Source organism: Vipera ursinii (genome assembly GCF_947247035.1).
Source record: "Vipera ursinii genome assembly, chromosome: 1".
NCBI classification, from domain to species: Eukaryota; Metazoa; Chordata; class Lepidosauria; order Squamata; family Viperidae; genus Vipera; species Vipera ursinii.
Window position 1 is genome coordinate 22,414,401 of NC_139512.1, and position 26,095 is coordinate 22,440,495.

The window sequence follows — 26,095 nt, forward strand, 5'->3', positions numbered from 1 at the left end:
CTTCTGACAATTACCTCTTCTTCTGACGTAGATTTTGTAAAGATATTCTCAAAGTGTATTGATATCATAAGTTCTTTTTTCAGATGCTTTTCCAGCATATCCTAAAATGTATTTATCCTTTGTATAAATACCAAAAAAGTCAATGTTTTAATGCATATTCATCCCAAAATTTCTTTTCCTTGCTATGTATTATGTAGTTGTGTATGTAGATGGATGGTTGGATAGGATTTGTGCCCCATTTTTCTATATTTTGTAATTAAATTTTAGTGTTTATTCATTTTGAAGAGAACCTTTTGAATTTTTTTGCTATCAGTTTTTGTTATTGTAATCTGGAATAATTTGTTGTCATGAATAAATTTATAACAAATTGATAGCTGTTTCATATGAATATTTCAAATTGCTAGGCATTTCTAAGAGTTTATTATTGTCATATCTTGCTAGGACCCAATCCAATTCTGCCATTACTATTACAATCTTTATTTCATTCCTACTACTGGTATTGCATTAAAAATGACAAGCTTTTACCTTAGCTCAGGGGTGTCAAACTTGCAACGTCACGTGACGTCATGCCTTTTTTCCCATTGCTGGCAATGGGGTGGGCATGGTTTCGGTATGACGCATCTGGCCCGAGGTCCAGCAGTTTGACACCTCTGCCCTAGCTGCTTTATTCTGTTACTCTTGAATTTATCCTCAAAGATACAGTTCCTTCAGTTGAATCAGAGTCCATTGGTTGGTTCTTTATCTGAATATTTTATTAAGAACATACTTATTTGAGAGACCATCTCTCCCCAATCACTTCTATTTGTCTCATCAGGTCTGGCAGGAAAGGCATGTTGCAGGTTTCATCCAAGGTCATCTGATGGGACCCAGGAACAGAGTCTTTTTTGCTGTGGTGCCTATTCTTTGCAGTATCATTCTCTTGTCATATTTACTGGAAGGACCCAAAAATATGGTTTTGTCATCTAGGATTTGGTAACATGGTTATGCAGCCCACAAAGTGGTTGTATTGCTAGGGAAACTGAGTGCACTTTCTTGCAGATTATTTGCAACTCTCCAGGGTTTCAGACTGGAGTATTCTACTCATAACTAGAGATGTTAGCTAAAACTTGGGACTTTCTGCATATAGAATATGTGCTCTATCACTGAGCTATGGTTTTGCCTTAATTCAGTGTTTTCCAGACTTGGCAGTTCTCTGATGTGTGACTTTGTCTCCCAGAAATTACTAAAATGATTATTACTAAGAATTCTGGGAACTACAATAGGCACATCTGGAAGTTGCCAAGGGGAGAAACATACCCTTAATTGAACTTCTATAGCAAAATGACTCAGCCTAATAAAAACTCCAGCTTCATCGAGGAATGCATCCAAAAACCCTATTAATTAGTAAGACAAAAAGACAAGGAGATATTTAAAAATGAGTATTTTATTTATCAAGTTACAAGCCCCAAAGTTTTGCTCTTTCCTTGTTTAAAAAGTATTTATAGATCTTGTACAAAATTTTGTATAAATAACTCAAAATTTCTTCTCCAAATCCAATATATAAAAAATTTAGTACCATTTAATTTAAAAATACTTACAGTATACAACTGATGGGGCAAAATAAGTGTTTCTCTTTACAAACTCCCGTGGTTAAGCCATTTTTAAATAGCATAAATAATGAAATTGACTTATAACAAAATTAAAAACATTTGAAATAAAAAAGATGTGATTCTTTCTCACCCCATTCCCCCTAATAAAAATAGATTCTGACACAAATAAATAAGGGATGGGGAAAAATACAAGACAGATTATTATTATTTTTTTAAAGATGATTTTAAATTAACAAGAAATGTGATTTGATCCCTGGGTTTCTCAGCTTATGCCAGTTATTGTGAGTAAGGAATGCGGTGCGTTAGAAGCCAAGGGGTGTCAGAGATGACCAATCCGCCTGTACGTATCTGCATGCAATGATCGTTGCTCCGGAAGCAAAGCCTGGGGAAAGAAGGCAAGGAGGACACACTTGACCCGCAGGCCTTTGAAAACAGCACATCACACTTAAGCAGCACAAACACTCAGTGCCATTTAAGCATTACATCAAGACAAGACAAACACAAGACCTTCAATGGGCTGTGAGGTTAACTTTGAGGAACAGGAGGAAGACCTGCAACCAAAACTGATCAGAAGAGTCATGGTGGCGCAGAGTTTAGAATGCAGTATTCCAAGCTAACCCTGCCAACTGCCAGCAGTTCGATTCTCACCGGCTCAAGGTTGACTCTGCCTTCCATCCTTCCGAAGTTGATAAAATGAGGACACAGATTGTTGGGGGCAATAGGCTGACTCTGTAAACCACTTACAGGGGGCTGTAAAGCACTGTGAAGCGGTATATAAGTCTAAGTACTATTGCTATCAGATCAAAGAAATTGAGTCCAAAGCAGAAATGTAGTTTGAGAAAACATGTCAAACTTGACCCTCCCTAATTTTTTTATTAATAAGATGGATGTCAGCCCTTCGTGTAAGACCAGACTAGGAAACAAAAGCTATGATTTCTACTTTTATTATAGGGTTGCCTTAGCAAACTCTTGCAAGTCTGAAAGCATCTCCCTGCTCCCTGCCTTTATCCATAAGAGAACTAGGGAAGTCAAGTCTGAGATGTTTTCTTGAATTACATTTCTTCTTTGAACTCAAGTTTCTTTTCTCTGATCATTGTCCTTTTGTTCCTGAAAGTTATTGTCACTGCCCATTACAAAAACAAGGAAATCACACATACCCACATAGGTCATGCATTGCAGACAGTAGTTCTTTAAAGATCAATAGCTCTTTAAAAAGAGCAAGCACCACACAGCTAATGACTCTTTATTTTCTTACATTGGGGTGAGGTTCATTGCCAATTCTAAACCTCAGGCTAATACATATCTTCCTCTCTTTGCATGATCACCCCGTTCCTTATTTAGGTCAGCCGACATTTATTGTTACATCCAGACTGATCACGCTATCATTTACACATGTTGTAGTTTGCCCACACCGCAAAACTAGAAGCCTATTCAAATCTTGCTTTTCAATTAAGGTTTAGAGGAAAATGTGAACCAAAGTATCTTACTTCAGATGTAATAATCATAATGATTTATCCAAAAGATGGAATCGGGCAGAGAAAGGAAGGAGAAGGAGGAAGATTCAGCATAAATCTCAGATGAAATTCAACACGTCAGTGTCAGCTATAAGTTAAGTAAAAAGCCCTTATCCTATCTTCCAGTGTTTCATAAGTAGAAGATAGAATAGGGTTGTATATTGGCAATTATCATAAATCAGAATTATTACTGGATCCTCCATTTCTATTATTAACATTTAATCTACGGTTACTTAATTTTAAACCATGGATTAGTAGTGATATGTCAGATTGCTAGCATTTTTGTAATTAAATGATACAGATAAGCAGAATACAAGGAAGCCCAGTCCATTTTTTAGAACTGTATGTGAGGGAGAAACCTGTGGCCATATAACTGTTACTAAAGGATAATTCTCATGAATCTTCACTAACTGGGGTCAGACTGGAATTGGATTCCAAAATCTGAATGGCTACAGATCGTCTGAATGTTTCATTATAAAAGATGGACTCATTTTGATGCAGAGACACACTGCAAAATGAAAAGTTGACTTATGCAGCATGTCTTCATATTAAATGATTGCCATATTCAGCTGAAAAACACCAGCAGCTTAGATTGCTACATACAAGTAATCCAATAGAAGATTTTGCTCTTCCATTTCTATTAAAACCGCTATCTTACTATGTTCACTTCCAGGCACTGCAAACTGGAGCATGTACAGAAGGGTGCTACTAAGATGGTCAGTCCTACAAAGAATGTTGAAAAGAACTGGACATGTTTAGCTTGCAACAAACTAGACTCAAAGGAAATACAGTAAGAGTCTTCAAATATTCATAGGGTTTTCATATAAAGAAAGGAGCAGACATTATCTCTGTCACTGATGGTAGAACAAGAACCAATGAGATGAAACTAGAGAAGTATATATTCAAACGAACCAGGAGAATTCTTTTGAGGGCATGGCTGTCAACCAATAGAATAAGCTGCATAATTCCCCAGAGGTCTCCTAACTCAGCAATCCCCAACTTTTCCAACTTTGCGGACCTGCTGGGGGGGGGAGGACAGGGCATGGTTACATGTGAGTAACGGGCGAGTGCGTGTGCATTCCCATTTGTGTGAGCGGCAGGCACACACACATGCACAGCTCCATTTGCATGAGGGCCAGGCACACGCATTGCTGTTTGCACAAATGGAGCATTGCTCACTTGCCCACTGCTTACAAAAGCGGAGCTGCACGCGCGCACAGTTATCCACCACTTCCAAGGCCTGATTCTGAATGGGCCGCAGCCCAGTCGTGGGCTGCAGCCCAGAGGTTGGGGACCCTTGTCCTAACTGATATTAGATATCCATTTGTCCAAAGCCATTTAGCAGATCCTGCATTGAACAGAAACATTAGATGTTTTCTGATGTCCTTCAGTTCTGGAGTTCTGAAAGTTGATGGACATAATTACCTAAGTGAGTTGATGAGAAAATGCTAATTATGAAGAAGAAAGCATGCTTTGGTGCAATATATGGAGGGATTACATCTGTTAAGTACTCGGGGAGAATTAGAAATTTGAAACTGGCATAAACAGAGAAAGGGACACAATGAAGAAAAAGTGAAGTGGTAAATGACTAATCTACATTCAGTGAAGAAGAAACAGACTGTAACATACCTGGGGCATGTTTGTTTCCAAGGGCCGATTCTCAAGCTCCTCCTGCAGGCGTTGACACCTCCTCTCCGCCTGTAGGAACTGGTGCTGGAGCTGCTGGTATTGTTCGGACGGGACAACAGGACATCCTTGCTGCTGGATCTCCTGCAGTTCTCGAGGGTGCTGGGGTGGGCTAAGCATCATGCTGGAGTTTGAGTGAAGCAGCTGTATCAGACAAGATGGGTAGGGAAATATAAAAGAGATGCAGGGTTGACAAGAACCCCCTCTCATCATCTGAGCACCAAGATCAGTCAGGAAGAATGCAAAGGTGGACTCCCAGTAACTGGTCTAATGTTCCCTTTAGATTGTGTGTGCACACTCATACAATTTTACTCTTCTGCACACTGTCACAGCCCACGCAGTAACATTTTTTTTGCAAGGGGGTCAAGGAGGAGAGGGAAGAAAAGGCATGGGGATGAGGAAGAGGAAAGGCTCCTCATCTGAGATCTAGACCAAAAAACCTCAACCACCTTCTGCCATGCCCCAGACCAAAGGAGGAATGGACCCTAACACACACACACACACACACACACACACACACACGGCATTAGGTTTGTTGTTTTAAGACACTTTATCCAATCAGGTCCCTTCCAGGAGTATTTTATTCTAATTGCCGTCAGTGCCAGACAGTATCAGTCAGGTTGGCTGGGGATGATGGAGTTTCAGCTGAACACATTTAGTGGTTAGTTAAGGAAGAATCTCTTTAGGAGAAGCACACCTCTTTGGAAGAACCTCAGAAGGAAAGTAGAAAAGAGGGTCACCTGCACAATTTTGGCTTCATAAAGCCTGTAGATTGTAACAAAGAGAGTATGGCCCTTGACAGGAGTAAAATACTTTTCTAATGCTGTTCTGTTAAATGGAGGTTTGCTGTGTACATTCATGCTTCATAAGATAGTGCCACAATTTGGAATTGAAGCCCAAAGGGGACTTTGGAATGGTATGGACACACGTTTGGTGCCTCTTTAATTTCAAAACATCTTCTCCCAGATTCACAACGCTAGCTCAGGAAAAAAAAATGTTGCTTCCTTAAGGAATTCCTTGAGATGTTTACAATGCTGGGAATGGTAAAAGGAAAGATAAGAGGAGCAGGGAAGGACAGAGGCAATGGCTGCATTGCTGGGAGCCCTGAAGGGCCAGCTGGGGCAGATCCTTCTGAAAAAGCCTTCTATGTGATTGCTCAGACTCAACACTGACCTGACGGCATAGAAACAATGAGTCTTGGTGTGCACATCCATGTCCCTGCAAAGCACATTATTGGCTTTGGATCTGAAGCATCACATATCCCTAAAGCTTTATTTTAATATAACAATTTGTAATCTTTTTTATTGTTTCTTCTAACTAATTGAGCTTAGAAAATATGTTGGAAGACATACACAGTAAATTCATAAGGAAGCAAAAATACCTTTCCAGTTCTGTTATGAGTCCCCAACTTAGACATCACCAAGACAGCTAAAAGCAGTTGACTTTAGGATGTAGCTTAAAAATAATTGATTGCCAAATGTTATTAAGAATTCACCTCCCCACTCCCACTCCCCAGATTAGACTGCAATTGTATATATCTTTACCTTGGAATGAATAGCATTAAACTCAGCAGGCCTTTTGAAAAGAAAACTCTAGGATTACATTGATAACTGCAGTTTTAGTTGGAGATTTTTCTCATTATAAAACCAACCATACATTTTGCTAATCACAAACTCAAAAGTAATCCTTTTATGCTGTAAACTCTATAGAGACCTGTAGCTCTTAAGGCAATACAGCAATATAACAAAAATAGTTTTAAAGTGGTAGTGAATTACAGTATCAGAATCTTGAACAATGTGAGAAAGCTTTTGATATGTTATTTATTTGCTAGAATATTTTACTAGTTTTTGTCCCGAAATATCAGAACCAGTTTATGCTACATTCAATTTTGAGAAACTAATCTGATGCTCTTTGGTTCAGCTGCAACTTCCAGAATCCCCAGACAAAATTCCCAGTCTTTAAGTGTTGTATTCCAACACATTTGGAAATCACCAAGTTGGTTGAGGTTGCATTAGAATTATTACAGAAAAATAATTCAAATCAGTATTTGTAGAAAATCAAATATGAAGCCTCAGATAAGACATTTGTACTATGTTTAATCCACTGATTGTTCCTTTGGGAAAAGTCACCTGGAATTACATAAATAATCTTTTGATATGTCTTTTATATGTGGTAGAATGGAGGTCTAATGAAATGGAAAGGGCATGTGCAACTGTTCTCTTGCATGCACATCCAGTTCACATGCTCTGAACTTTGTGGAAAACTATACAAGGTATCAATCACCATATTCATCATCAGCACAACGTTCACTGGAAATTTAGCTGGAGCTCAAAATGTAGTACACATTGGAGAAAGATTTTGTAATCACAATTAACTTACAAAGAGTATTTTCCCTGAGCATATGGCTCACTTGGCTGTACAAAGTAAAGAAACATAGGGAAAATTACATAGTTTGGAGATCATCAAAGATCAGCAAACCTGGCCATGCAAATATCAATCTCACCATTCCACTAAGGGCATGCAATTGGGAAACCATGGAAAGATGACCAATTCCAGTTATCTCACGAAAATAAACAATCCATCCAACAATTAACAAAAAATGGGTAAAAAAAGAAAATGGAATCTAAGAGCCACTTTTCATTTTTTTGGTTTTGTATTAAGCGCCCTGTCTCGTATTCTTGGAAAGTGCAGACTTTAAAAACTAGAGAAATTACTTGCTGCAGAAGCTCCGTTTTTGCCTATTATCCCTACGATACTTGAGCAAGACCATTGATGGTCATTTAAATGAAGAGTAGCTCCTTCAGATCAGGCAGGTTATTGCCTTAATGATCAGGTCTGTAACATGAAAGATGACATGGCAGGTACTCAGTAATGTCATTTCTCTTCATGCAGTGGGATTACAGAAAAAAAGAGTTGGTTCTACCTTCACATGTTAAGTCAGGCAGAGCACTGCGTTCGTCTCTGCTAGTTCCAGCCACCAAGGTCTAGGCACAGGTTAGCCAGAAAGAAAGAAGGAAAAAACACAAGATAGAGAGACAATTATGGGAATCAAAGGGCAAAAAAAAAGCCAAATGAAACTTGCACAGAAAAAGAGTAATCAAATACAAAAAAGACAAGGACTTTTTCAGAGAAACAGAAAACAGTTGCTGGTAGAATATGTAAAAGGAGACTCTCTTTTGAGTTTATTCTCTTCAAGAGAACATAGACTGGGCTAAGCGTGTCCTGCACATTTAATGTGCACAGAACTCAGCTTCTTAAGAGATCTGGTTTGAGTTAAAAGTAAGAACAGGTTTCAATATCTTTTGGCTGGTGATTGAACATGTGAAGATGTGTCCAGTTAAATGTCAGAAGCAAAGGGCGGATGGGAGCTGAATCAATATTTCTGATCACTCTTCCAATGGTCAGAGCAGCAGTAAGTTGGGCCGACTTCCAAACCTTGGGTGACTGTTGTTGGCCTTACACACAGCAATTTGTAGAATCAGAATAAATTGTGCAACATGTTTCTTTTCTGAATTCATGTGGATCACAAAATGTGCCATTGTTGGAGACAAAATTTTGATTTAAGAATTGATTGAAAGCAAAGCTGCTTGAACTTTTGTGCCATTAAAATTCAGCAGTAAAATGTCTGCTCCAGAGGGACAATTTAGATCTTTTTTGTGATTAAAACTGAAAATGAAATACTTGAGCTCAGACGCTAAGCTTAATGAAACTACTTTCTGTTGAACCTGACTTTCCAAACACCCTCTCCCCTCCCCAATGGCTCCCTTCTCCACAGTGGCGTAGCGTGGGTTGTCAGCACCCGGGGCAAGGCAAGTAATTTGCACCCCCCCCCCTCTACAGTGGGCGGCGACCCGGCGGCTCGGATCAGAGCGCCCCCCAGATGTTGCGCCCGGTGTGGCCGCCCCCCCTGCACCCCCCATGCTACGCCACTGCTTCTCCACAAAACTATTGATTTATTACATTTATATTCTGTCCAAACTCAAGGTGACTTACTTTAAGATCTCCTATAATTTTATTACTTCAATCACTCTGAGGTAGTAAGGTTTAGAGGGTATATAAAAAAAGTCCCTGTGGATTTTACTCTGCTAGTCATTGCTGACTGTAGGGGTGGTGCTTGTCTCTTTTTCAAGGCATTGAACCAGTGCTGTCTGAAGACATTTCCGTGCTCATGTGATATTTATCTACTCACATTTGCATGCTTTCGAAACTGCTAGGTTGGCAGGAGCTGGGGCAAGGACAAGAGCTAACCCAACTGCCGGTGGAGCTCCGGACGGCATCAGACCTCCGAACTTTCCGTCGTGGCCTGAAGACCCACCTATTTGAATTAGCCGGTCTGGCCTGATGGGGGATTATGGGTTTTAAATTTGTTTTAGAATTGTATTTATTGTTTTTAACTGGGCATTGGTTTAATCTTTTTTAACTTTTGTATTGTTTCTATATATGCCCTGTGAACCGCCCTGAGTCCCTACCAAGGAGAAGGGCGGTATACAAATTAAATAAAACTTAAACTTAAACTTACCCTGTTGTGTGCTCTCAGGTCTCAAACCAGGGCTGCTGGCTTTCTAGCCGACAAGCCAAGTGTCTTAACTGCTGAGCCACCGTGTCAGTCTAATAATAGTTAGAGGGTATAACTAGCTCAAAATCACTCAGTGAAATCCACAAGCCAACAGGAATTGAAATCTGGTTTCAGCTATGCTCACATCTCTTACGGCTAAATCTACATCGGTGAAAACTTCAAGGCCAGTCTCACTCGTGGCTGAGAAGATTCTGTTCTTTTGCTGAGTGTATATCCTTAAATCAAGACAAGTTCAGCTAATTCTTCTGCCACTCTGAAAATCTCTGTTGGACTTGCCCGAGGATTTTAGTATCATTTTAGGAAAAAAAATTGTGGCATGATTTATTTAGTTTCAACTCTGCCAAGCAAAAATAACAAAACATACCTGCAGGCATAGTCAACTTGTAACCAAATAGATCTTTCCTAATAGTCAGTCTAGTTTAACAGAGAGGTTATGTAGCAAATTGTCTAGAACTTCATCATAATCCTTAGAGTTGCAAGGCTTATAGGGATGGGAATGAAGTATTGTTTATAAAGCTTCCATCCTTCCAACAGATACAGAAATTGAGAATATAAGGTCCCCAGCTAAAACAGGTCAAAAGTCTGCATGGTCTAGATTTTATAACCTCTCATACCTTGCTTTGGTGAAAAGAACCAGAATTGTATATTAACTTCCATAATCTAAAGTATAATAATCATTTTGCCAACATTCTCTGATCTCCAGGAAATGAACAAGAAGGATATGGCAGCAGTATCCTTCTCTTGCTTCTGACCTTCTATAGCAACAAGTATAGATTGCTTTCCATCGCAAAGATACCTTCTGCCATGGATCGTAGCAGTTGCTTCAGTTATGCATCACTATCCATTGGTCTACATAGTGATAGACAGCCATTTGGTTGCTTATGGCAGAGATTGCAGCTAATTGACCAGCCATAAAAACCATTACTGGGAATGTAGTGCTTGTGTTTTTGGAACCTGGGAACTAGTTTGACCGAAGCTACTGGTATACATGTGTCCCAAAGATGTGCACTGTAAAAATAAATGGAACTAACCAACTGTTTATAATTTGACAGATTTTGAAAGATGGAATAAAACTAAGTGATAAATTCAAAGTTTAAAATAATAGTGCAAAATGAAAGTGCATTTTTCTAGGCCACCCCTCCCCCCAAAAAACCCAAAAAACAAAAACTGATCTTGCTGGCCAAAGCTAGCTCCTTCTGCAGCCATTCACATTCAGCTTCTCTTGCTCAATGAATTTCACAATCTGTAACTGGCTTTGGTGTTTTTGTTGCATGATGGTTGGAATAGTAGATTCCAGCTGCCATAACTGGCTAGAGCAATAACCAAATAAGGTTTTATTTACCAATGTTAGGCAAGCTGCAAAGCATCAGACATGCATTTAAGTCTGATTGGTAATATTCTTATTTACTCTATCTAAATATTCTCTCTCTCTCTCTCTCTCTCTCTCTCTCTCTCTCTCTCTCTCACACACACACACACACACACACACAGAGAGAGAGAGAGAGAGAGAGAGAGAGAGAGAGAGAGAGAGAGAGAGAGAGAGAGAGAGAGAGAGAGAGAGGGAGAACACGGGTAAGAGGAGGTACACTGGGACCCATTAATAAATCTAAATGATTTACTGTACAACAGATCATAAAAGAATATAAATCCTTCTATTCCCTACCAGTCAGAACTGAAGAAGCTTCTGGGATGAGAAGTGAAACATTTTCAAGAAAAAAAAAAAATAGTCCAGTTGCCTTTTGAAAAGCACCTTTGGGACAACCATCATCTGCATGACTGAGAATCTCCATAGACTAGGGGTCCCCAACTCCTGGGTCACAGCCCACTACTGGGCCTTGAGCCTTTCATAACCAGGCCACAGAAGTGGTGGGCAAGCGTGTGCATGCACATCCCCACTCGCGCAAATGGAGCTGTGCACACAGGGTTGCACACGGCAAACCATCCCTTTTCCCCCCCAGGTCGCAAAGCCGAAAAGGTTGGGGAACTCTGCTACAGATAACAGATCAGAAAAAAATCCCAAATTAAATTAAATTCCCACACTTGCTATACATTTATGCAAGTTGTGTGATGTGGGGCCTCTCTCTTTTGCCTGCAATGTTGCCTCTACTGAAAGAGGGGAAACCTTCCAGATTGTACCATGAACCAAGCCAACAACAATAGTAGCAGTTGTGGTTTTACTTTCTTCACTGCAGATTCATTTGAATCCTTGCAGCTAAGTAGTTAAATTCACTACATTATTGTATTAATTGCTCTGTATCAGTCCCAGGTCCATGCTAACTTACTAAGATGGGCCCCAGGAGTAGGAATGATTTTATACAGGAACAAATAGTAATTCAGTCTTGTGGAAGCTATTCTTCACATTTATTTAAGCTCACTAAGCAGAGCCTTGTGCAAAAAGATATAGCTATAAGACTTAAAAGGCAAATCATTTTAAATATCAGAATCAAACAGAACTTCCTATTCCCTCCCATCCTCTTTATTCAACTCCTTTGTTTCAGCAGTAGAAATTATAATGATGAAATAACTAATGTCACCCCTTCATGGATTACTGCCTTGTCGTGGCGAAGGGGCTTGCGTAATTCAATGAAGCTATGAGCTATGCCGTGCAGGGCCACCCAAGACGGACAGGTCATAGCAGAGAGTTCTGACAAAACGTGATCCACTGGAGAAGGAAATGGCAACCCACTCCAGTATCTTTGCCATGAAAACCCTATGGACAGTACCAAAAGGCAAAACGATATGACGCTGGAAGATGAGCCCCTCAGGTCGGAAGGCGTCCAATATGCTACTGGGGAAGAGCAGAGGGCTAGTACTAGTAGCGCCAGAAAGAATGAAGCGACTGGGCCAAAGCCGAAAGGACGCTCAGCTGTGGATATGTCTGGTGGTGAAAGGAAAGTCCGATGCTGTAAAGATTTTTTCTCCATAGGAACCTGGAATGTAAGATCCATGAATCAAGGCAAGCTGGACGTGGTCAAACAAGAGATGACAAGACTGAACATTGACATCTTAGGTATCAGTGAACTAAAATGGACAGGAATGGGTGAATTTAATTCAGATGACCATCAGGTATACTACTGCGGGCAAGAATCCCTCAGAAGAAATGGAGTAGCCTTCATAGTCAATAAAAGAGTAGGAAAATCAATACTGGGATACAATCCTCAAAATGACAGAATGATCTCAGTTCGAATCCAAGGCAAACCATTCAATATCACAGTAATCCAAGTCTATGCCCCAACCACCGGTGCTGAAGAGGATGAAATTGACCGGTTCTATGAAGCCCTACAGCACCTTATAGAACTAACACCAAAAAATGATGTCCTTATCATCATGGGGGATTGGAATGCTAAAGTAGGAAGCCAAAAGATAACCGGAATAACAGGCAAGTTTGGCCTTGGAGTACAAAATGAAGCAGGGCACAGGCTGATAGAATTTTGTCAAGAGAATACGATGGTCATAGCAAACAATCTTTTCCAACAACCCAAGAGACGGCTCTACACATGGACATCACCAGACGGTCAACACAGAAATCAGATTGACTATATGCTCTGCAGCCAAAGATGGAGAAGCTCTATACAGTCAGTAAAAACAAGACCAGGAGCTGACTGTGGCTCAGACCATGAGCTTCTTGTTGCAAAGTTTAGGCTTAAACTGAAGAAAGTAGGGAAAAGCACCAGGCCAGTCAGGTATGAATTAAATCATATCCCCGTTGAATATACAGTAGAGGTGACAAATAGATTTAAGGAATTAGATCTGATAGACAGGGTGCCTGAAGAACTATGGACAGAGGTTCGCAACATTGTACAAGAGGTAGCAACCAAAACCATCCCAAAGAAAAAGAAATGCAAGAAAGCAAAATGGCTGTCTGAGGAAGCTTTGCAAATAGCTGAGGAAAGGAGGGAAGCAAAAGGCAAGGGAGAAAAAGAAAGATACGCCCAATTGAATGCAGAATTCCAGAGAATAGCTAGAAGAGATAAGAATGCCTTCTTAAATGAACAGTGCAAAGAAATAGAAGAAAACAATAGAATAGGGAGGACCAGAGATCTTTTCAAGAAAATTGGAGAGATGAAGGGAACATTCCATGCAAAAATGGGCATGATAAAGGACCAAAATGGCAGGGACCTAACAGAGGCAGAAGAGATTAAGAAGAGATGGCAAAATTACACAGAAGAACTATACAAGAATGAGCTTAACGTCCCTGATAATCACAATGAGGTGGTCACTGACCTCGAGCCAGACATCCTAGAATGTGAAGTGAAGTGGGCCTTAGAAAAGCTGAGCAACAACAAAGCTAGTGGAGGTGACAGTATTCCAGCTGAGCTATTCAAAATCTTAAAAGACGATGCAGTAAAAGTGCTACACTCAATTTGCCAGCAAATTTGGAAAACTCAACAGTGGCCACAGGATTGGAAAAGATCAGTTTACATTCCAATTCCAAAGAAAGGCAGTGCCAAAGAATGTTCAAACTATCGCACCATTGCACTCATTTCTCATGCTAGTAAAGTTATGCTTAAAATCCTACAAGCTAGACTCCAGCAGTATGTGGATCGAGAACTACCAGAAGTACAGGCAGGATTTCGAAGAGGCAGAGGAACTAGAGATCAAATTGCCAACATACGCTGGATCATGGAGAAAGCTAGAGAGTTCCAGAAAAACATCTACTTCTGCTTCATTGACTATGCTAAAGCCTTTGATTGTGTGGATCATAACAAACTCTGGCAAGTTCTTAAAGAGATGGGAGTACCAGAACATCTTATTTGTCTCTTGAGAAACCTATATGCGGGCCAAGAAGCAACAGTGAGAACTGGACACGGAACCACTGATTGGTTCCAAATTGGGAAAGGAGTCCGGCAAGGCTGTATACTGTCGCCTTGCCTATTTAACTTATATGCAGAGCACATCATGAGAAAGGCAGGGCTAGATGAATCAAAAGTTGGAATTAAGATTGCTGGAAGAAATATCAACAACCTAAGATACGCAGATGATACCACTCTAATGGCAGAAAGTGAAGAGGAACTGAAGAGTCTCTTGTTGCGAGTGAAGAAGGAGAGTGCAAAAGTTGGGTTGAAACTAAACATTAAGAAAACCAAGATCATGGCATCCGGCCCTCTCAATTCCTGGCAAATAGATGGGGAAGAAATGGAGGTAGTGACAGATTTTATTTTCCTGGGCTCCAAGATCACTGCAGATGGGGACTGCAGCCAAGAAATTAAAAGACGCTTGCTCCTGGGGAGGAAAGCCATGGCAAATCTAGACAGCACACTAAAAAGCAGAGACATCACCCTGTCAACAAAAGTGCGTATAGTCAAGGCTATGGTCTTCCCAGTTGCAATGTATGGCAGTGAAAGTTGGACCATAAGAAAGGCTGAGCGCCAAAGAATTGAAGCCTTTGAACTATGGTGCTGGAGAAGACTCCTGCGAGTTCCTTGGACTGCAAGGCGATCAAACCGGTCAGTCCTAGAGGAGATCAACCCTGACTGCTCTTTAGAAGGCCAGATCCTGAAGCTAAAACTCAAATACTTTGGCCACCTAATGAGGAGGATGGACTCACTGGAGAAGAGCCTAATGCTGGGAAAGATTGAGGGCAAGAGAAGAAGGGGACGACAGAGAATGAGGTGGCTGGATGGAGTCACTGAAGCAGTAGGCGTGAGCTTAAATGGAGCCCAGAAGATGGCAGAGGACAGGAAAGCCTGGAGGAACATTGTCCATAGGGTCGCGATGGGTCGGACACGACTTCGCAACTAACAACAACAACAACTAATGTCAGCAATTTTTGGTCAATCTAGTGCTGGTCATTCAAATATCTACCAAGAGACGTGACATCTGAAATGCTGTTACTTTTTCTAAGACCTTGGAGTAAGGTGGGCTGCCTACATATTAGCACTTGACAAGTATTCCAATTCACCTTTTCCCTAGAATGAGATAGCTCCGATTTGGCACCCTGGAATTCCTTCTGCCGCTGCTCATTCTCCTGCCTCAGAAACTGCTGCTCCTGCTTGATCAGCTCCAGTTCACCCCAACAAAGCTTCTTCGGCTGATTCTGTATGCCTGATGAATGCATGGCTGCTTCCAGGAACCGACTCTGAAGCAAGAAAACAAGCAGACTGCAGAGTCAGACTTATGATACAAGCTAGGAAGATTGATCGCTCAGAGGCTTGGATTGAAAGCCATTTTCTACCTTGGCTCATATTTATGGACATGAGCAAGTCAGTCTCTCTTAACCTGGCTACATTACCATAAAATGCATAAGAATTAGAAAGGGCTTCCTTATAGGACTATTGGAAGACAAAACAAAAGTTAACTTCTGCAATTGAAGGTGAATATAGCCATGAGCCTACAAGGAAGTTCATTTGGGACTTATGGTGAAGAATTTTGAATAGGATGGTAATAGTTTGAAAGTGCAGACAATCAAACCCAGATGTGATGCATCTAATTGCTAAAAAGTGAATAAACATTTATCAAGTATATGAAATTATTTTAACATTCAGGACGTAGGTTATGGATTATCAACTGATTATATTCATGGTTCAAAAGAATTGTGGAAGTCAATTTCTCACACTGCTATCCATTGAAAAAAGATAATTATGACATGTATCTAGAACTTAATTTGAAAAAAAAGCACACATACTATAGTATGTACCAGGGGAGTGGTTAAGGCATCTAGTTTAGAACTGAAGAGACCTGTCACTTAACTTAGGCTGTCACTTGATCTGAGAATTGCGTGGAATCCTTAAAGTAGGAGAAACTAATCACTTTGTCTCAATCTAACCCAATGCTTTCTCAACCTTGATAACTTGAAGATATATGGAGTTCAACTCTGGAACTTCTATTCCTCTGGCTGTGCATTTCTGGGAGTTGAAGTTCATCTTCAAGTTGCCAAATTTGAGAAACACTGGTTTTTAATCTACCTAACAGAATTCTGGCTGGGGAATAAATAAGAGGAAATCTCCGTATGCCACCTGGGATTTTGAAGAGAAAAGATGAGATATACTCAACCTAAACAGATATTTTTCCAAATAGGACTATCTAATCCACATTTTTCATTTACTCTAATGATGAAGACAACTCTAAAAGTATTTTTATTTCAATCCAGCTGTGTGATTGATTGAAGAATTTAATCAGTTTAGAATATTTAATTAGTGTGAGTTTATAGTGTTGAACAGCTATAAAGCATTTCATGCAGCTATTTTGGTCTCATGGTAACTGAACAAATATTAAATTGTTGTCATTGTACTAAATCCTGCAATGGGTTTAGTGATAGTTGTACGTGTGTGTGTGTGTGTGTGTGTGTGTGTGTGTGTGTGTACATACACAGATAATGCATTAAAAAGAAATATATTAATCAACAGCAGGATAGGCCAGCATAAAAAGATGGGTTTTGAAAGAATGCTTAAAATGTGTCAATTTATTTAAACATGTCAACCCCTGCATTTAAAGATATGGGAAGACTTCTGCTTCTAAATAGCAGCACAAAATTCCTTTAAAGAAAGACTAGGATGACTCAACAACTATTCAAATCAAATCCTCCCACCCATGTGTACCTTCTCATTGGCCATCTGCAGTTGCTTATTCAATGACATCATTTCCTGTTTCAGATTCTCTTTTTCCTGCTGGGTAACCCTCAGGTCTGATTTGAGCCTGGATACCTGAAGGCTGACATTTTGCACAATATCATCAAAATTCAGGATCTAAAAGGGCCAAAGAAAAAAAATAAGGGGAGGCATTTAATAAATTGTTATTCCAGCAAAGACAAGATGCTGTTTCCACACACATTTACCCTGCTCAGTTAGAAACTTTGTATGTACAGAATATGTATTTCAGGATGAGAAATCTTTTATAAGATCAAAGACACATTCTCTGTTCTTGAAAGTAAAGAAACATGGGTTGTTTCTCTCCTTTACAGCAACGGAGTGCATAGAAACAGTTCTTGTTCCTGAGATATTTTTCAAACAGTGAAGCAATCAAAGTAATACAGAATAGACTATTTCAGTAGAGATGGGAGCTGAAAGAAAAGATAAATCAGAACCAATCAGTATGATCTACTAAACAAGTTTTTTTAAATCATGACATGAATATATAATACTATGAAGGACATTTTACTGCTCAATAAAATTTCATCTTTAATTGGCAGATAGAGACATCCATGCATAAATGCACAGGCAGGAGCAGAGGAAAAAGAGTATTTTTTGGTTTATTTTTGGAAGCAAGCAAACACAAGAGAACCAAAGATATAAATGATGATACTGTTCATCTCTTCAGAAATTATGCTAATCTAATGCTTTTGTGGGAGAGAAATCATAAATAAGATAATCTTTATTGTCATTTTTTTTTTACTGTGGGCACAATGGCGCATATCAAAAATGAAATTTAGTTGCCCGCTCTCAAAGTGAGACACATACATGACACACACCTAAAACATACTACATACAGCATATGTATAGACCTACACCCCTACATGTACATAACAATAAAATATTAAATACTGTCCAACTTGAATATATAATGGAAGGAGGAAGTCTGAGAGTTCACAAGGTTAATGCTGTATGGAATGAAACTATGGTTGAATCTGGATGTTCTGCTGCGGATACTACGAAGCCTCCTCCCAGAAGGTAACAAGGAAAACAGGTTGTGAAGAGGATGAGTAGTGTCCCAGATAATCTTACGTACCCTATTCAAACAATGCAGCTTAACTGTGCAGAATCAAATGAATTATTAAATTCTAAGTCAATTAGAAAATATTTTTATCAATGGGTAAGTGCATCCACTGTCTAGAAAAACAAATCTTTTAACAGGACAATAGCACACCTTGTCTTGTGATACTGCCATTTGTGCTTTCAGATGCTGATTCTGGTGCTCCAAAGATGACTTCTCCTCTCTCAGAGAAGCAGTGAGGCTCTCTAGGAAGGCCACTTTAGTTGCCTGCAAAGATAGTAAAGCCCAGACAGAATTGCTATTAGTATCTACAATCAGCTATCAAGGCTTCAGCAGTCTGCAAATTGTGAAAGCCCTAATAAGCAGGCATATACATAGAATGAAGGCTACTGCTAAGCTTGTAAGCTGCCCTGAGTCCTCGGAGAAGGGCGGGATATAAATGGAATTAAAATAAAATAAAAAATTAGTTTTTTCTTCTGTCTCAACAGTCTACACCAAAGTAGTTTGAACTAATTATGTTTGTGAACCTCCTGAGTTGCTGAACTCTCGGAGGTCTGCAACATCTTAATGGAAAGACTAAGGTATGAACATCTATAAAAGGGAACCAAGAAAGGCCTAGTGGGAAATGTGCATCATAACATTGTGATGTAAATTCCATCCCTTCTGTAGTTGCATCATGATGTTGCAGATAAATACATAAGAGGTGAAACTTGTGTTATGATGTTGCAATGTACATTTCAGAATTTTGCTGTCACCGTGTGCTAAAATGGGATAAAATGGTGAAAAAGAAAAAGAAAAAAAGCGTTCTGGTCATCTTGCCATTGTCTCCAGTTATCCAGATAGTACCCCCTGGCTCCTCTACCATGTTATTATTTTCTGGATGGTTGGGTATGTGTCTGCTGAAGCAATGGACTGCATCTGTCCCATATTTCTATTTGAACTTAAGGTTGGCTATGAGCATCACAATGAGGTCCCTAAAAGTAATGCGTTTGTATCTGTAGAATGAAATAAAGGGTGTATTTGATGGGACGTTATTCTGTGCCCTCACCTTCTCCATATACCGGTTCAGCTCTTCACTGAGGGCTTCTTTCTCTTTCAGTAGCTTCTCATTTTTTATGACGACACTGGAAATCTCACTCTCCAGCTCAGAGAGATCCAGGCAACTGGGTAGCTATGGAAAAATCTCTGTTTTAATTTTTGAGATGCGTATGCTTAAAGCGTATTCAAAAACTTCCCAATAATGTCTATGAAAGGTTTGCAGCTAAATGGAGACTATATACATCTCAGGAGTGACCATCATAAACTAACTGATCCCTGGAAGCAGATGTCCATTCCCTTTGGGAAGAAAGGTATTCTGCCCACCATTACCTGTTTTACATTCTCCAGTTCTTCTTTGAGGAAATGGTTCTCCTGCTCCAGACCATGAACCTGAATTCTGAGCTGACCCAGCTCTGTTTCCAAGGATGAGACCAATGAAGAGCACTAGGAGTAAATTGAAAAAAAAAATTGAATTGAAAGTGGAGGAAAATACCCTTTTCAGAAAGCCTCAAAGGTTGGTTAATTTGCAGCTTAAAAGTTGGCTAAAACAACATTTCCTTTAAAATGTGATGTCTTTTGTTTTTTATGTCACATTAAGTCCCTTTTTGATTAAGCCGCCTATACAGCAGCATGATAATGCTGATAATAGTGGCAGGTATTATTATTGTCAAAATATGATTTAGAGGAAGTAAGAGAATGATAGAGGTTGAAGTAGGATCTGAATCTGCCTTCTTGCTATTCAACTTTGATTGTAGTACTCATTGTAGCCTCTTGTACCTGAATTTTAGAGTTCTCCAGTTCTTCTTTGAGCTGGGAATTCTCTCTTTCCCATTCTTCTGACATGTATTTCCTAGCCTCCCTTTCCTTTTGCCGAAATGTTTTCATAAGCTGCTGGTTAGAATCTTGAATATCTTCTCGACTTGGAGAGTTTCGATGGCCAAGTTCAGCATTTTCTAATTCTAATTGCTGATTCCTGGCTTTCAGTTCAGATACCTAATTAGGAAACAAGAGCCCAACAAAAATTAATGGTAAGAAACATTTCCTTGGACAAAGGAAACTATACTTTTCAAGCCTCTTTCCTTCTGTGAAAGGAAATGAAGGGAATGAAGGTTACTCTTCAATCAACAGTAATTGGTTTCAGGATATGAGGAGAGCTGGGCCATACTGTGCTCTCTTGAAAAAGCTAGCATTGATTGTAAGTAGTTAAGAGTACTGACTATCGCTTTTACACCAATCTGATATTGTCCCAGTGGGCAGAATTTTCTTTTCCATAATTCCCCAACCAAAATATCTATACCTTTCTTGGTCTTGACCTCTAAGATTCATGCAGTAAAAAGCTGGCATATAAAAATCTATGCGTGCTCCTGGAACAGCATGTTACAACTCTGATCTGCAAGTTGCATTAGTTACCAGTTTACTTCTGGGTTCAAATCAAAGTGCTGGTTTTAACCTTTCCAGCCCTTTATGGCATGGGACCAGGGTAACACAGGGACTGCTTCTCCCTGATTATATCAGCCTGCCCCAGTAGGTATAGCAAAGTAGACAATAACATTAGCCAAGGCCCTTCATTGGATGGGCTCTACAAGATGTGCCTTTTCTGCCATGGACACTGCCTTATGGAACATTCTTCACCCTGAAATTAGACTAGTTCCATCCCCATTTTGATATTCCCCAGAGCCTTGGCTATATTGTCAGGTCTGGGGCTCCCAGGTGACCTGCTCAAATGGCTCCATTGTTGAGGTGGCTACTTATATCCTCTTTCTCCTGTAGTTTCTATTTTCATATTTATGATATTTATTAATAAGGGTTTTATGTTATACATTTTTTGTTTTTATTATTCTTACTAATTATTGCTTGCTGCCCAGAGTCTCTGTGAGATGGGCAGCTATCTAACTCTAATCACTAAATAATTACTTAGAAACATAATATCCAGAAAAAAACATTTTTTTTTAAAAAGTGCACTTTGAAAGGAGGAGGTTTAACTCACGAATCCTATCTTATGATGAGCAAGCATACAGCTAAGGTATAGCCAAGTTCCAATTTGCATATTACTGGAAGTAATGTTCATATTTGATCATATTAGCACTATTTACATTAAAATATTAATGTAAAATTACAAGTACAGGAATGAAAATTGATACAGTTTTATATAAATTATAATCAGTTTTACAAATCAATGTGAATTCAGGGTTTTTTGGCCAACGAAGGTTGCCTAAAAAGTCCTACCTGCTTCTTCAAGCTTTCAGCTATCTTCTGCACGACCATTTTCTCCTTCAGTACGGTCTCTGTTTTGTCCCTAAAAATGCACAGTACATAGAACCATCACATTCTACAGTACAATATTTTTTCCTAGGTAGATCCACCTGGGTACTTTGGGGGCTAAATGGCAGGCTGCCTAAATATTTTGGAAAGTGAAGTCTCAATGTACCTGAAAGGGGAAGGTTGCTGCGTATGTGGGTGAATATTAATAGGAACTATAAAAGCATCTCAGAACAGCTGAAATATTGTTTTAAGTACAGGTAGTCCTTGATTTACGACCACAATTGAGCCCAAAATTTATGTTTCTAAGTGAGAAATTTGTTATGTGAGTTTCGCCCCATTTTATGATTTTTCTTGTCACATTTGCTAAGTGAATCACTGCAGTTGTTGATAACACCGCTGTTAAGTGAATCTGGCTTCCCCATTGACTTTGCTTGTCAGAAGGGGACAAAAGGGGATCACATGACCCTGGGACACTGCAGCCGTCATAAATATGAGTCACTTCTAAAGCATCCCAATGTAAATCATGTGACCATGGGGATGCTGCAATAGTCAATAGTGTGAAAAACGGTCATAAGTCACTTTTTTCAATGCCATTGTAACTTTGAACGGTTACTAAATGGACTGTTATAAGTCGAGGACTACCTGTATTAGGCTCCCTCAGTTATATGTTGGAGATGATTCCTTTTTTCGTTTAATAAGTAAATCTAATTCTTCCTAGCAATATTTTCCTGTCTAAGATGCTCACATCTGGGATGCAAAAATATAGATTCTTTGGGATACTCAAGTTACTTTGAACTATCTCAATCCGAATTAGTTTGTTGAAATGCATGTTATTTATGCCTGTGGCAGGTAGCATCATCTAGTTAATCTTAGATGATCTTGAAGAGCCAAGCTTCTCAGCTTTGTTAGTAGCTGAGCGGGAGACCACTAGGAAATTCCAGATCTGTAGACTAGAGTGGGAAGTTAAAACATTCAGTAGCAAACCACTCCCATATTATTGCCTAAAAACACCATTATCACCTCTATGAAATCATCAGCTGCTCTTGAAGGAATTCTACTCTGATACTATTTTATGATGCAGGGCACTCATCTGCAAAGATGCCTTTCTTACTACATTGTTAGCAAACAGAAGAACTTGCTATATTTTATAGGAAAAGTCTACAATAGTATTATGTTGAATCAGAATACGTTAAAGTGCTAATGGTTAACTAATCAGAATTATGACAAACAAGGAATTAAGATGAGGAAGAGGAGGAATGATACAAAAGGTAGCACTGTAATGAGAATATATAAAAGCATTAAACTAAGCAGTATACAAAAATGATTGACTCATGCCATTTGCACAGCTCCCAATAGATAGACCTGCAGTCTAAACAATTCAGCTTTCTAATACTCCATAAAAGTTATACATGGTTACTTATTCTTCAAATATCTATGAAATGTTATTAATTCATGTTAGAAATCATTGAACATTTGTCTTCTAGGCAAAGTTAATCTATACGTTAATCCAAGTCATGCGAGGTGGACAATGAAGTATTAGGTAGTTAGTTCCAAAAAGCAGAGCCAAGTAGCAGGATTTAGACCATGGAAGGATTTCACATTACCTCAAAAACTCAATCTTCTGAAGCTGCTCATTGTAGGTGCTCTGCAAACTGTGAAGAACAGCATTCAAGCTCTCTTTCTCCTGAGTATGGGTGCCTTTCTGCTTTAGGAGCACTGCTATTTTCTCTTTGAGCTTCCTGTTCAGCTCATGAAGCCCTTTCCTGTCCACTTCTGTATCTTTGGTGACATTCTCACAATGGCTCAGCCGTCCACTCTTCTGGGGTTGCAGATTCAGCCTGAGCTCATCTAGTTTGCCAAGCTGGCTTTGCAAAATCAGCTTGGACGTTTGTAGGTTGGCATTTTCCATCACCAATTGGTCCTGTTTCTTTTCCAGGTCTTTCACTTTCTGTAACAGTTGCCCTTTCTCCTCCTTAAGTGTTAAGCAGTTTTGGTTGGTTTCATCTAGCCTGGACTGCAGGCTTATACATATTGGCATGTATCCCTCCAATTTATTGTTACGCTCTAACAATTTGATTATCTCTGTTTTTAGGGCTTGGTTTTCCAGCTTCAGTTCTTCTGGAAATTGGAAGTTTTTAGATCCTAGTCTGAAGTCTGCATCTTCCATCACATCCATATCCAAAAATCCTGATACTACATCATGGAGGTCTCCCTTGTCAGTTCTAGCTTCTCCATGATCTGCCTCAAATAAAAGAGAGTAGGCACTCATTTCCTCAACGCTTAAATCAGCACCCAAAGCTTCAGCAAAAAGCATTTGGTTTTTGGTTGCACAGCCAGTAGGCAATTTTTCCCAATGTAAACTTCCCCCCTTCTCATCACTTCCACATGTCAACACATTAGGCTGGGGAATAGTTTTAAGGATCTCCTCCAGCTCCTTCTGAACCTGTGAAGCCATATCTTGTCGAACATGAGCTGCTTGATTGCATTCAGTCTCTAGCAGAATGATCCTCTCCAGAAGCTGATTCTGGCGCAGTTTAAGGGCTTCATTCTCTGCCAAAATTTCTTCATATGCCTTCTGCAGGACATGTGAAGTCTCCATGGTTTCTTCAGCTGTTGTCCCTCCATTTTTCACGTTTGGAATTGCAATTTTGCCTAATTTTTTCATTCCATCATCTGTTACAACTTGACTGCTGTCTTTGTCAGTCACACTTAGAAGCTGTGCACCTACAAATGTTTCTGGAACTAATGGGATGAATGCGGGGCATTGGGTTGATTCTCTTTCTGGTTCTTTCAACGAGTCATCCATCAGAAAGGTAGTTCCTACACTATTTTCTTCTCCTGGATCTTGAACTATTTCTTGTTTTGAAAGAACATTTATCTCCTTTCCAGTGTCCCGGGTTTTGACAGATTCTAGAAAATCACTTCCTTTTGCTTCCTCATCCTTGTTTAAAGAAACAAGATTGCTTTGTAGTTTGGACTGGCATTGCAATTCCTGCTGTAGATCTTCTATTTTATTTTCAAGCACTGTGATCTTTGATTTCAATTCATTTTTTTCTTCTGTTCTGCTGGGCATCTCTTGCTTCAAATACTCCAAAGTCTTAGAATTCTGTTCTACTTGTTCATGTGCAAATTCTGTTTCTAGTCTTCCAAGCTTTTCGCTAAGTTGCCTTTGTTCTTCCTCTAATGTTGGCATTTCTTCTCTTTTCCTTAGCCCCATCTCATGGCTGGATTGAATCTTCAAAAGTTTCTCACGCAATTCATTTTCTTGTTTTTTCAGGTCCTGAACCTCTTGTTGAAGTTGCTTTTTCTCCAAGATCAACAAGTTCACCTGCTCCTTGTAATTTGTCTCTAGAAGTTTCTTGTCTTGTTCCAGTAATGAAGAGATTGCTTTCTCTTTCTCCAGTTTTTCTTTCCATTTTGCTTGGACCTCAAGACCTTCCTGGAGAATTTCATTTTTTTCAGATTCCCATTGGGATTTCTCATCTAACTGCAGCCTAGAGAACTTCAGCAATTCTTGTTGATGCTGATCCTCAAGTTTGTTTATGGTTTCCTCATACTTCCTTGCAAGTGTTTGTTGTTCAGTGGTGAACCATTCCTCTTTCTGAAATATTCTTCCATTATACTCATTTTCCATTTTTATCCTAAATGTGGTCAACACAACACATTACTGAAATCTCTACACACTTAGAGACAAAGGATTGTAGACCACCCACTGTACTAGTTTTTAGTTGTCTTAGACCTGGAATGCAGTTTTAGCAGACAACTGCAACAATGGCCATCTGTCATTTTTAGCCTGGTATTTTTTTATTCTTAACCCTATTTTGATTAATTCCTGTCCCTTGCTTATTTTCTTCTTCCTTTTAAAAAGGGGCTCATGTTCAATCAGGTTACAGCCTATTAAGTTAAGATAATGACCTAGCAAAATGACTACAGATTTTCTTAATACATGATATTCTATTTAATATAATAAATTATCATCTAAAAGATAAAATACATTTTGAATGAATGGATTATCTGCTTAGAGTACAATGATCTCCTAAATAGTCTGAACACAATCCAAAAAGAAAGAGAGATTTTTCTTAGGTTTATTCATATTTATATATTAATGATGTTTAGAATTACTGAAGTCCATACTCAATTTTTGACTCCAAAAAAGAGCTAGCCAGATTTATTGGACCAGTAAAACTGGAAGCAAGAGATGCTGGAAACCAAGGATGAACATCCTGAAGCCCCAGATTTGTGTAAGACCAAGAGTCCCACATTAATGGCCAACTCGCCTGAAAATCCACATTCAATACAATATAAAAATAATACAAAGCAATAAATTAGAGACAAAAATAACCAAAAATGAGTAAAAATTCTCCAAGGCACATGCCCCTAATCAAGTGCTTGATTAGATCCAGGTTTTTAAGGCTTGTTGAAGGACAGCTGGATTGGAGCAACTCAAATGTCAGATAGGAGGCATGCTGCCAAAGTCACATCAGATGGAATGGTTTTAAGGTTGGACCCCTGGAGCATGACCCCTTTGGCAGATTTTACCAGTCAGGCAGAAGCAATAGGAGAAAGGTGTTTCGTCAGTCAGGCCCTATGCCATGAAGGATCTTATAGATCGTAGCCATCGTAGTTAATTATGGCCTATGGCCACAAAAGGGTTCTTCACTTGATATAAACCATTTCAGGCCCTATGATGTCACTTGTCCTGAATTTAAATCTATTGTATCAGAGACCTCAAGTCTCTTATAGGCTATGATCTATAAGACCCTCCAAGTCAAGCATCCCAA

The 26,095-nt window shown here is 39.3% G+C and overlaps 1 protein-coding gene across 4 annotated transcripts in view; it reads right to left on the reverse strand.

Annotated features, from left to right (window-relative positions):
* The window catches only part of NIN (ninein), a 119,208-nt gene that overhangs the window by 8,950 nt on the left and 84,163 nt on the right, over window positions 1-26,095 (reverse strand). Inside the window, exons 18-26 of one of the 4 annotated variants that reach the window (XM_083349960.1) lie at window positions 22,919-24,955; window positions 21,279-21,348; window positions 19,830-20,045; window positions 19,383-19,496; window positions 19,063-19,185; window positions 18,168-18,281; window positions 16,904-17,050; window positions 15,268-15,444; window positions 4,733-4,933 (exon numbers count right to left, since the gene is read on the reverse strand). In XM_083349960.1, coding sequence (XP_083206086.1) covers window positions 4,733-4,933; window positions 15,268-15,444; window positions 16,904-17,050; window positions 18,168-18,281; window positions 19,063-19,185; window positions 19,383-19,496; window positions 19,830-20,045; window positions 21,279-21,348; window positions 22,919-24,955 — 3,199 coding nt within the window. Of the gene's footprint in view, window positions 1-1,429; window positions 1,972-4,732; window positions 4,934-15,267; window positions 15,445-16,903; window positions 17,051-18,167; window positions 18,282-19,062; window positions 19,186-19,382; window positions 19,497-19,829; window positions 20,046-21,278; window positions 21,349-22,918; window positions 24,956-26,095 lie in introns of those variants that run through there. The other 3 variants (XM_083349963.1, XM_083349961.1, XM_083349962.1) reach the window with 3 other exon arrangements.